The sequence below is a fragment of the Balearica regulorum genome, chromosome 24, assembly GCF_011004875.1.
Source record: "Balearica regulorum gibbericeps isolate bBalReg1 chromosome 24, bBalReg1.pri, whole genome shotgun sequence".
NCBI classification, from domain to species: domain Eukaryota; kingdom Metazoa; phylum Chordata; class Aves; order Gruiformes; family Gruidae; genus Balearica; species Balearica regulorum.
Window position 1 is genome coordinate 7695582 of NC_046207.1, and position 12894 is coordinate 7708475.

Consider the following 12894-nt stretch of genomic DNA (forward strand, 5'->3'; position numbering starts at 1 on the left):
TCAGTTTCTTAAAACTTATTTTAATATCCATGTTTCATCTGTTGGGTAGAGCCAAAACAGTCTGGCCTGGTTTAAGTTACAAATTCTTCATACACTTTTCTTTAAGTAAATGAACAGTGTGGCAATAGGGTCTGTTACTGGAAGTGAAACCCATATTAACAAGGAAGGTGTTGCAGCCAGAATTCTACCAGGGTTCTTCAGTGCTATCAGCCCCAGGAAAGGCCAACACTGGCCCCAGGCCCCTGGATGGGTGTTGCACAGCAGGAATAAATGCACCTGACACAAAACTAATCACACCCACAGAGATAGCACACACTGTACGTCCAAGAAACAACAGGACTGGGATAGAAAAAACCCTTTTAGAATTCTCCCCAATGTGGACAGACACCAAATCATCAGTTTCAGCAAACGGTATGAAGTATCAACCCTGATTTCGCCTGACAGAGGCTGAATAGATGTGTCAAAGTGCTGCTTGCTAAACAGTTAACTTCTGGAATAGAGCAGCAGGGATGGAAAGGGCTAAGAAATTATGGCTGAGGATTTAAAGATGCAGTATTTCTCTTCTTTGTTTAAAACACTACAGTTTAGAGACCACCTTAATGCAGCTGCAAGTGAATACATCCAATTAAAAGCCCAAGAGTCACTACAAAAATAGTAATAAAAAAAATCAAAGCAGCACAGTTCTCCACTTTCCGGTCCATTGCTTAATTTCAACAGACTCCTCCATTTTTCAGTTAACCACAAGTTCCTGATCAGGTTTAAGCATACTACTTGCAGACGATGGCTTACAATAAGGCAGACAAGTGGCAGTTCTCTCCAAAAGTGCATGACTGAGAACATCGCTTGCCACGAGAATGCCATTCGCATACCGAGCACCCCAAACAGCCCACATGCTGCCGGAGCTGTGGGTACAATCCTGGAGGTGCTGCAGAGAGGACAGTCCACACCATGGTGGTCTGGGCATTGGGTTAGGAAGAGTGCACAGGGCAATTTGTTTTTTAAACAACACCCGGAATTGCGGTAGTGCACCACTCAGCTCCCTCCTGAGACAAACCCTGTCCTTGGACACTGCATCTTTAAATATTTCTGGCTATGAACTCCTGCCACATGTTAGGAGCACTCCAACCTGGCTGCCACATGTTCAAGTGCTGTGCTGTGTGTGTTTTCAGTTTTCCTTCAGTGTAGGGGGGGAAAAGGGGGCAGAGTGGGGACAAGAGACTTGTGTTTCACAGCCAGCAGGCTCCAGCTGAAGGTGTAAGACCCCTCCAGGCAGATTACAGAAGGGAGACAAAAATAATAATAAAGGTGTTTGCTCCCTTCTAGAACATTATCTCATTCTCTCTCATTTGAAATCGGATGCAGCAATCGCAGCAAGTTAGGAAAGCCAGCAAGTTTTAAAAGGAAAGTGTTAAGGGAGACAGGAAGCTTTGCTGCCAAGTCACCTAACTGAGAAGAGCAGACAAGTCTTCAGCTTTGGATTTTTATAACATGAACAAGATATGTACAGTACTGCATTAGCACAGATCACACCTGCAATCAACTGAGTTGTACTCCAATTCTTTCCCATTCACTGCCTGCCTTTTCAACAGTCAACAGATATCACGCTCAGGAGAGCGGAGAGCACATCATGAACGTGTCAGAGTGTGTTTTCAAAAAGAACAGCACTTCAAATAAATTAAAAAGGTGCAACCGTTGTGAGAGCTATGAAGCAGCAGCTGAAAACCTTGTGGCAGTCTGAACTGTGATCCACTCTGATCACACGAGATCTATGTAGGCCTGTTCTCCTATGGGCTTCACCGCCCTCCTGAGAAGGTGAATTATTCATACGAGGCCACCCCAAGGGAGCAGAAAGCTGTACCATCTGCAGAATGGACACTGCCATGAACCTGCTAATACGGGTTTCACTTTGAGATCAGAAAACTGTTTTCTTCCAAAAAATTGTTATTTTTAAAAAACTGAAATTAATTAGGGGTAAAACACTAACTCTAGTGCCATGAACAGGCAGGATCAACTTTTTTCCCCTCCAAAGGGCAAAGAGTCATATACCATCCCCAGCTGAACCTTGGTGCTTCGAGCTTTTCAGGAGATGTTACCTAAACTTTATTAAAAGAAAAAGAACAATGTTTAAATATCAACACTGGACTAGCCCAGTCTTTTCCCAACGTCCACATTCTTCATATGAAGCACACACGGCGTCCTGGATTCCCCAAGACTGCATGTTCAGAAGTTCACAGTACATGGAACCATGTCTTTTTGTATTTTCTTGAGTTTCCCCTCCTTGCTCAGAGCAGCTATCCTTTTGTGGTCATTTACTAGATAAACCTCAAGCCATCTCCTATCCACATGGCTTGGCCTAGATGCCGCAGATTTTCTTGATGAGAGTTGATGTTGTCATGCTCTATGGATGGAAAAAAGCAAGAGAAAAAAAAAGCACCTGGTACAGGTTCCTTGAGACCCTTGTGGATTCCTCTATTCCAAAGCTATTTCTGAAAGTCTTTTTGCCGGTTTCTCAAGCAGTTTTTTGCCTATTATTCTGTCTCAGTTTGAAGAGCTGTTATTGGATGATCCAGAGGTTGATGCAATTGCAGCTCCAGCTGGGCTGCTTGTGGATACAGATTTGCGGATGTGAGGCAGCAAGTATGGGTCACAGGCCAGCTGCTGAACATCTATCCGATCCTCCTTTCGGTAGGCCAAACAACGTCTGATAAATGCCTGCAGATACCCCAAAGGCAAAACAAGAATCAGTAGACGGACAGAAACAGGAAGCTTTCGTTGACAGATAACTTTGGGCCAGTCTGACAACCCCAGCGCTGAAATTCCTTCCCCAGTGACAGCCCAGCTCCTACACCAGAAGCTCATCTTTTATCAGGAGAAAGCACGGGCAGTGGCACACGCTGCACTCTGTTCAGTCCTCAGCCTGACAACTACAATGCAAAACCACTGACCACTCTGCAGGAGGCAAGCACTGAACACAGAACTCCTGCTGATTTTAGGGAAATCAAGAAGAAGGAACTGCCCGTGCCAACGGCTGACTGACACACAGTGCAATCAAACTCGCTGCAAGATGACCTACCTTTGCTTCTGGCGTGACTACTGGCTTTGGAGGGAATTGCACCTCGGTAGCTTTCAGAATTGTGTTCTCCTGCAGAATATCTTGTTGTGACTGGTTGTGACCAAAGGGCTACCAAAAAAATGGAAGACAGTTGGTAAAGTTTGATGACAGGCCTTAAAAACCCTGTAACACTACTGTTTATCATCACTTGACATCAGCATTTTTCCAGGCCAGAAGCCCATGAATGTTGTGAAGGTGCTCTGGATTCCAGACAGATGAGCAGGACACAGTGCTCCCACGCTTAAACTGAAGGGACCAAGCTGGAATGTGTCTGGGGTGTCTCCGTCTCAGACAGGAGGGATCTCCACCTGCTTCCAGAGCTTGTAGGTCAGCTTCAGCATGTGCAAGAGGGCCTTCATTTATCTAAGCTGACAGGAGATTCACCCACTTCAATCTTTAATGGGTTGGTTCCACCCTTTATGTGACAACACTAAGCAACGCAGTGTGTTTGTCAGTCCAGGCTTTCACAACACTTGGTAACCAAGGACTCATGAAAACAAGAGTTGACTGAATTCTTTTCCTGCTCCGACCTATTTCTTCTGTTGTCATAAAACAAATTACCTTTTCTCATGACAAATCACCTTTTCCTGATCCAGACTCTTCCCTTCCAAACCCATCCTAAAAACTTCTAGAGTGGGTCTTTGTACCTACTTTTTTTTTTTTTTCCCCCTAAGTCACTTGCAGCTGACAAGCAGTATCAGGCTCAACAAAGATGTAGCGCATTGAAAGCGTCACAGAACAACGCCAGACCAAGAACCTCAGGCGTCCGGCCCTGAATGACACACTTGTCCTGCCCATAATGGCCTCAGTAGGAACATGCTCAGTGGAAAGATGTTCTGCTGAACATTGCTTTTGAAGGAAGTGCCATTGTAGAGCAAAACACTACCTAGTAAATTCTCCCCACTTCATTAGCACGGACTGCCTTGAAGACAAGGTGGAAGCACCTTCTAAGCCTGAGAAGGAAGTAGAAGCCAGAGCTGCCTCCCAAAAGGTTTGGGAATCACCACTAGGAAAGGAGTTAAATGCCTTCTTACCTTTCTGCCATACAGACATTGATAGAAGATGACTCCCACTGACCAGACATCAACTTTATTTGAAATCTTTGGAGGTTCTTTCCCAACCACAAAACATTCTGGTGGTAAATACCTGATTAGAAGGAAGTGACAAGAAGTTATGAGCAGCATCTCTAAACACTTATCAATCTTTTTCTTTATAAAGGAGGGAACAAGGTTCTGTGGACAGATATTGGCTTGGGACTCGAAGGACCCAATTTCATTCCTGTGCATCTCTGGGCCAAGATCACCAATGCATACACCCCTTCCGGGATCAGTGATCCCAAGGACTCTCCAGACACTCATGATCTGCGCTAGTCAGCACGGTCAGTTTCTTTTCATCAGAGCATCTAAAATAATCCCATTTTCTTTTATCTTCAGAACTGGTATTTGTTGTTTAAAGGGCCTGGCCAACAATTCCACAATAGAAACACACAGCCAAAATACATATTTCTACAAATACAACCCCAGATGCCACGTCATAGTTAGAGACACTCAGCCTCGCTCAAACTACAGTTAGTTTCATTTTTAGAACAAAACTGTACAATACAGAATGCCTTAACAAATGTTACTATACAACTGTTGCCTATAGTGACAGTCTGCAGCTTGAGTAATATCTAAGAATCACATTCAGTAGCGCTCACTGTAGGTCTTGCTCTCAGTCACGGGTGATGCAGTGACAACATTTGGTCCTGAGGATAAAGCATCACTGAAAACATCTTTCACATGATACTTGAAAGTGAAGCTCTGGCTGTAGACAGCACTGTGAGATTTACATCTTTTGTAAGAGCTAACTATGGATTTTCACCTCCTCATTTCAGTGTAATACTCTTTCCATCTCCCTGATGTACCTGAATTTGCAAATAGGCATGGTATTCTCCTCCTACTTGCTTAAACTGTCAGACAGTGCCATTATGGACTGTGAAATAGCAGCCAAGCTCCACTCCAGAGCTCGCTATCCCAGCAGCATGCAGCATATGCAGTTTTTCACCAGGCCCTTTGGATAAGAGATGGATTTCAAACATATAAACGCTAACTCGCTGAAAAATAAAAAGCTGCCAGCCTCAAAAGGAGCTGTGTGACAGCAAGAGCCATTTCCAGGGTCTCAAACCTCCAGTGTCTCAAGCTGTCACAGACAATGTCAGCACATACAGAGCTGACAGAGATCCAAAGCTGTTTATAAACTGTTCTTGATCTGCAAGTGCCAAAGGCAACGCTTACCAGTAAGTACCAGCCCCCTGCGATGTCAGTTCCATGCCATCAACAGAGTTGTAGCTGTCATCATCCATGATTTTGGAAAGTCCAAAATCCGTGATTTTTATCTCTCCACATGCAGTACCATTGACTAGGAGAATGTTACCTAGACAGAGGAAGGAAACAGCCCCTTAGGATATACATCTAGCAGGAAAAAACAAGAATAAAATTGCATTGAACTCTGGCACTATGCACGAGAGGACAAGGAATCTACATGGTGAGCTGCAGCAGCCTGGGGTATATTTTAACACTCAATACCCTGAGCTTCAGAGACAACTTGGCTCCCACCAAGTGCTAGAACTGATCTGCCTATCCTGGAATGACCCAACATTATTTGTGCCTCCAGATTCTGAGCCCTATTAGCCCAATGAACTTGATGCCCATGCTGTTTTGACCCCTCCCAAATGTCCCATTGGAAGGGCAGGTCAAAAAGGAGGATTAAGGAAAGAAGTACACATACACAGTTATGACTCATTCTGCCCAAAAGTCCTGACTTGCCCTGGCCTCTCAATAAGCTAGAAACTCTCTCCTTCCTGGCAGTGCTCCCCAGTGGCTTTCTAAGCTCAAAAAGGACAATTACTGCTTAGGCAAGAGTCTTTTACAAATCCATCAAGGATCAAAAAGTCAGATCATCACTGTTTTTCTCAAAGCCTACAATAAAGCAGCAGAATCATGCGTGATGGCAGTGGATGAATCACAGCTTTAGACAACTGCAGGCAGAGCTCTGCAGCATGCTCAAACAACATGACAACAGTCGCAGCTGGAGGAAGAAACAGGGTCACTAGAACTAGTGCAACAGCACCACCTCCCGCACAGACTTCTTATGCTGATGCAATAAACCACAACACATACCAGTTACACAATGCTGATGAAGTGCCACCAGTATAGGGAGACAAGCCAGGGAAAACTGCCCAAAGAGACGGCTGAATTTTACCGGACTAGGAAAAAAAAGCTATGTAGCCAAATACGCATCACTCCAAAAGACAGCACTTCCATTTTTCCCTCGTGACTCTGCCCAATAATATAGGGAAATCTGCAGCAACATTTGGAGACGACCTTCGACATGGCAGATGTTGCTGAATTCAAAGGCAGACCTGAGCAAACAGCTTGACTGTATGTCCTCAGCTTTGTGAGCTGCCACATGATATGAAAAACCCTACGCTTCCAAGTTAGTTTCTGCCACCAAATTTTCAGGCAGATGATTACAGCAAGAATAAGCCAGAAGACTGGGAACATGAAACACACTAGTAATTAACAGAATCTTTGTGAAGCAGTAACAGAAGCTCTCAACAGCAGAATACAAGCAGGACATTAAGAAACCAAACAGACACTTGGTGGTTCAAGGGCTTGTTCTGAACAAGAAGGCTACTTTTTCTGGAATGTTACTTCCTTGTTTTATGTTGCAATTCTGGGACACAATACCCTTTTCACAGCATGTTCTATGCATTTTAATTTTTTTTTGTTGTTGCAAGTTAGTTTTCCCAGACAGTCCTGTTTCCTTTTTGCTGTCTGACCAAAGTAAACTTCCCCGTGTTACTTATAACCCATTACCTTTCGTCAGCATCCTTAAGCACGTCAGCTAGCAGCACAGCATACCTGGTTTAAGGTCATAGTGTATGATGGGAGGTTTGATTTCATTTAAGTATTTTAAAGCATTCACAATCTGCATGATAATGGATCGCGCCTCTTTCTCCGACATTAACTTGTGCTGTTTCAGGTAGAAGTCCAGATCATTTCCCTCACAGTATTCTAACACTGTACAAAACCTGAGGGCAAAACAGTAGTTGTTGTAATTAAGGCACCTGATAGAAACCAGAACACTTTGTTATTGCTTGTCTGTAAGACTCACCTATCTGGTCAATATATTAAATTAAGAGTCCTCCAGCCTATTAATCCCTTTCTAAAAATAAGCTACTAGGAGCACAGTCCTCACTGCTCAGTAGTACAAAGGTCAGAGATCCCCCATTAAATGCTAGATCCAGAAGCAGAAAGCTACATCAGCTGGGGGATTTGCCCAGGCCACCAGAGAGTAGGATTTACTAGTAAAGCACCACATCTGACATAATACAGCATACTGATTTGTGCTAGTGTCTCTAGAAAACCAATGTGTGTTGAAACTGCTCAGACATCTCTGCAGTACAGTCTGTATGTAACATTGGTGTGGACATTCTCCGGACTCTCCTGGAAATTTTAAGACACCAAATACTGTGCCTGTAGTGAATGGTCAAACCAAGTCAAAGGACACAGCAATGTAACTTACGAGTCAGTATCCAGTGAAAAGTAGTCATATAGCTTAACTATTCGAGGATGATCCAGTTCTTTGTGAATTCTGTACTCTCTACACGCATGTCTGAAAATAGGAAAGTCTGAGCATTAGTCATACAAGTGACTTAATTCTAAGTTCTGCGGATAGCGAACCCAGACATACCACACAGCAGCCCAACTTCAATCAAACCCATGCACATTATTCAGACAGCTTAAGAAAAGGCAAGCAAATGAGCAACTGCGCAGAAAAGTTCTTGAGAACCACAGAATCTGAGTGCATCTCAAATGCTGGCAATACTACAAAATAACTAATCTTGATTAATGGTACTGCTTGCCAAAATAGAATAACCTCATAATAAATCGTTAAGGGATCCAAGATAGCCGAATACAAAAATCAGCAAGTTCTAGAAAAGTTCCATGATGCTCAACAGCTCAACTTCCAGGCTTCAAATTCAGCTTAGTTCGTGCCAGTGACTTGTTGCTGTATTAAGATCACAGGTTTATCTTTGAAGCTCTGTCAAGAAGGCTTGGCTGCCATTCTGCAGAGCTTATCTAATCCACAGCATTAGGGAGCAAGCGTTACCAACACCAGAAAGCTTCCTGTACCACCCTTCTAAGCCACGACATACATATAGTCCGAATCATCTGTGAAAGGATTAGGTATTCCAGGAAACAGAGGGAAGGGGAAGGCTTTCAGGGAGCACAGTGCAGGTGTGTACCCGGAATATGGGCAGGAACTACTGTTTCCCACAAGAGCAGAGCTTAGACGGTTCAGAGAGGGGAAGTCACTTTAAGACTTTCTTCCCAGAGCACTAACTGGTGCTTTAAAACCTTGTGCCGTAGTACTTATACAAAACTGTGTGTGTGCACACATTTTAAACATTTCTAATCTGACCATAACTTTTGCAAGTAGCTACTGGGACAGAGAGTGGCTTTTGAAATGTGGTGAAATGCAGAAAAAAAAATGGCAGTCTGTTCACAGGCAATGGATAACCAAATACAGGAAGAGTTTGAAACACGGCTATCTGCTTTACAGCTTTACTTACTTGTGATAGTTTTCTTTCTTCTCATCTCTCCAGTTTTTATTTAACTGGTGTATTTTCACAGCTACGTATCTCTGTTCTGTTAAATCAAATGCCTGCAGAGAGAAGAGCTGAAAATCAGTAGGAATCACAAATTCAAGTTAATACTGCAAATGCAGACAAGCTCTAACAAACCAATATCCTCACCCAAGAAATGAGCATTACAACATACTGAGTGAAGAGGAAACCCACATTTTGATGTAATTAGTTTCATTAATGAAACCAAACAACTCTGAAAACAATTGAATATTCTGTGCTTTGATCTGACCTTCCCCATGGGATCTAACTAATGCCATATTCATTCTGACATTTTACCACTAGTGCTACAATGGGATCGGAAAGGTCAAATTAACAAGATGTAGGCAGTTAATCACACTGGGAAAGACCCTGCTGTTACTTCCCCAAGCCCCCTAACTCATTTTCTACACTTAGTTAAAAAACCTCCAAAACATAAAGAGTATTTTCAATACTTTGTTTCACATTGGCAGCTCAGCTCTCCATCTTGGAGCATAACGTTTCAGCTTATTTAGAAGCGGGAGAATTCAATGACAGAACTGTAAATTTTGTTCTGTTTTTTCCTTCCAGTTTCTTGCTATTTAGATAGTCTTTAAAGAATGGACCTCTGGAACTGTGCTCTTGGAGAAATGCAGAAATTTTGTCTGAGAGCAGCAATAGCTAATAATTTATAGGATGGGGCAAAATCCTATTGTAAGCAAACAAGGATACTCTGTGTCCATCTCAAAAGTTGTATATTTAACTCTCAATGCTTAATAGGTTGGCCAAGACCCTGGAGAAGAAGGGCTAAGCACTTCTTTGTTTCAATAACATAGTTACAACTCTTAAGTATGGTCAGGTATGAAGCATTCATACCCTCTCGCTTTCATCTGTGGAGCCAAGGCTTTCTACTTAGTCAGCAAAGCCTCCAAAGAGCCATTCAGAGTACTTACATGCGGCCCACACTCTTTTTTCCCCACTACCTGAGCGGTCTAGCCCACCTAGTTTAAACACCTGTTGTTGTACTGCATCAAAATAATGAATCACCATGAAGTTTCCAATATTTGCATCGGCATAGTTATTTTCATTCTAGCCAAATTCAACATGAATTAAAAACTACTGAGTACAGATGGGGAATATTTAGAACTGGAAAGGTTCTAAGCATAGTAGTGAAATAGCGAGCACCAAAGTATCACAGGTCTTGGCCATGAAAGAGTGCTGACACACAAGCAATCCTCAGTTCCAAGGAAGTCCTGAGGCTACACACATCCCCAAGTCTGCTACTTCAGCGTGTAAGATGAAGACACCACAAAAAAAGCCTTCTACCCCCAGGAAATGCAGGCTTTGCTTTTATTATTTGAGCTATTTTCTCTTATTTACAGTGACGTTCAGACTTGCTATGCCACACTCAATAAAACATAATCACTTAAGGTATTTGTGTGTAGCACTTGAAGAAACAGTTTGCTTCTCTGTCGTGACAAAATTTGCAGACTTGGTGCAACGCTTTCCTGAAACACACATTTGCAGGAAACCTGACCTCTGAGGACAGGGGCAGAACCTAAAAATCTCAAGTCTGCTGTCTAATGCAAGCCAGATGCAACACATGCTTCGTCCTCCCTTCTTCCCTCCACAACCACACACAACATTGAGAAAACAAGTGTAAAAATGCTGCTTACTGCAACATTTCATTGCAAATTCAGATTACACCACTGATTGCCAATTCAAATTTACCTTATACACTTCACTGAAGCCTCCTCTACCCAGAAGATGTAGCAACAAATATCTATCATTTAGCGTTGGATGGTCTTTAAATCTGGTGAGAAAGACACAGCTTAAGAACGCTGACAGAAATAATGCAATCTACTGCAAAATAAATTACAGCTATGACACAACTCAGAAACAACATTTCTATATTAAGATAGAAAAATATTAAAACTGACTGACAGATTTGATGCTATTTGATCACTTTGCACTGATGAAAAGGCTATATAATGGTACCTTGATGCACTTGGAAGCCTTTGTCTTACATTAACTTCAAGTTATATTCCTGTGCCGCCACCCCCCCATCAAGTGGCATATTAAGTTATAACATCAATTTAAAAAAGATTAAGGGTTTCCCATTATGAAGGGGACAAATAAAAAATTATTAAATGTTCTTGTCCCTGAATCCCACGTGCTTACTGGGAGTTATCTTCATTGTGTATCCTTTTCAGTTCCCTGATATGTAGATTTCTAACCCTCTCTAGCCGTTCCAACTCTGCCTGGATCTCTGCTTCTTCCTGCACAAGGAAAAACCAAAAGGAAAACACAACATTGGGTAAGATAGCATTTCCGCCTGATTTACAGAAACACAAATGTAATTCCACTTGTGAAGAAGTTATTGGTAAATAACTTGTTTGGGAGGTTAAAGAGACGGGCATAGTCAGCTAAGAGTGAGGCGGAAGGTGACAGGAGCAGGCATATCTTTACCCCTTTTTGTTTTTAACATTTTTCTGTAATTAAGAAGCATTGTTGCTCTGGTCCTGCTTCTTCCCTGATCAAGGGCTACAGAGCTGTTTTTGTAGGAACTCAGCTTCTGCTAGGACAAGAGAAAGAGGACAGCCCTCAGAAGTAAGGAACAGGGATGTCAGGATGCCTCATGGGGATGGGGCAACATCCGAAGAAGATGGAGAATGTAAAAGGACAACATGCGTCCTGTTAGTGGTAAGCAGTAGAACAGGTCAGAGTGTAACTTAGAGCCATGTGGAAGTTCTGATAGACTGTTTATAACAGAGTTGGAAGTTCTCATGCCTTCAAACACAACGCTAGAATTCACATCACCATGGACAGGGTTAGAAACCTCAATTAAAACGTGCGCCTTGAGCAGTATTATTTGGTATATATGACTCAAGGGACATAGCTACCTATTTGTCTTGTGACTCTGTTCCTTCCCTTCTCAACTTGTTCTATTTTTAGGCACAAAGAATGAGCCAGTTTCCAAAAGTGGAGAAGGATAAACATGGCTTCAGACAATGCCACAATCCCAGAACATTACTTCATTTTCCATTATGGTCCATTTCCAAATGGATTCCTCTGTTTCAGGGTGGCGCACTACATGCCAGCATAGATGGACCTGCAATTAATCCATTCTAGCAATGCAGAAGCTGTAGAGCAAGCATGCCTTTAGCATACTCCTGCCATATCACTCATCTTTGCTCACAGGTCAATAAAACACAACAGGCAGAGTGCCAGCAGATTCCATGTGTGCATTAACTTTCCTTTCCCACTGAAAATAACAAGGAGTACAGTAGCGTTAATGAGACCTTGCATTCAACTTCTGTGTCGAGATTACAGGAAGAAACTAAGCATAGAGCTCAGGCACCACCTGAGAAAAGAAGGGGGACTCCAGCAATGCATTTGCATGCTTCCTCTTTGTTTTGTACAGGAAAGAAAACTCTTTGGCCTTAGCAGAGATCAGAGCTAACCAGGAAATGGCAGAAGACATCTATTTATTTTTTTTTTCCAGTACTCCATCTGTTGAAGCATCCCAGAAAATGTATTTAGAGGTTATTGCAATCACTTTAAACATAACCAACAGCTGACCATATCCTGGGCTGCATCAAAAGAAGTGTGGGCAGCAGCTGGAGGGAGGGGATTCTCCCCCTCTGCTCTGGTTAGACCCTCCCTTGGAATACTGCATCCAGCTCTGGGGTCCCCAGAACAAGAAGGACATGGAGCTGTTGGAGCAGGTCCAGAGGAGGCAATGAAGATGCTCAGGGGGGCTGGAACACGTCTCCCATGAAGACAGGCTGAGAGAGTTGGGGTTGTTCAGCCTGGAGAAGAGAAGGCTCTGGGGAGACCTTGCAGCACCTTCCAGTACTTAAAAGGGACTTTTAAGAAAGATGGAGACAAACTTTTTAGCAGGGCCTGTTACAACAGGACAAGGGGTAATGGTTTCAAACTAAAAAGTAGATTTAGACTAGATATAAAGACATTTTTTACACTGAGGGTGGTGAAACAGTGGCACAGGTTGCCCAGAGATGTAGTAGATGCCCCATCCCTGGAAACATTCAAGGTCAGGTTGGACGGGGCTCTGAGCAACGTGATCTAGCTGAAGATGTCCCCGCCCATGGCAGAGGGTCGGACTAGATGAGCT

At 43.0% G+C, this 12894-nt stretch overlaps 1 protein-coding gene across 1 annotated transcript in view; it reads right to left on the bottom strand.

The window, feature by feature from the left end:
• TLK2 (tousled like kinase 2) overlaps positions 1 to 12894 on the bottom strand; it is a 44065-nt gene continuing 31171 nt past the window's right edge. The window contains 9 exon segments of the mRNA XM_075775515.1: positions 1 to 2712; positions 3074 to 3181; positions 4147 to 4258; positions 5386 to 5524; positions 7015 to 7184; positions 7679 to 7768; positions 8730 to 8821; positions 10491 to 10572; positions 10941 to 11038. Of these exon segments, the coding sequence (XP_075631630.1) occupies positions 2539 to 2712; positions 3074 to 3181; positions 4147 to 4258; positions 5386 to 5524; positions 7015 to 7184; positions 7679 to 7768; positions 8730 to 8821; positions 10491 to 10572; positions 10941 to 11038 (1065 nt within the window). The 3' untranslated portion in view covers positions 1 to 2538.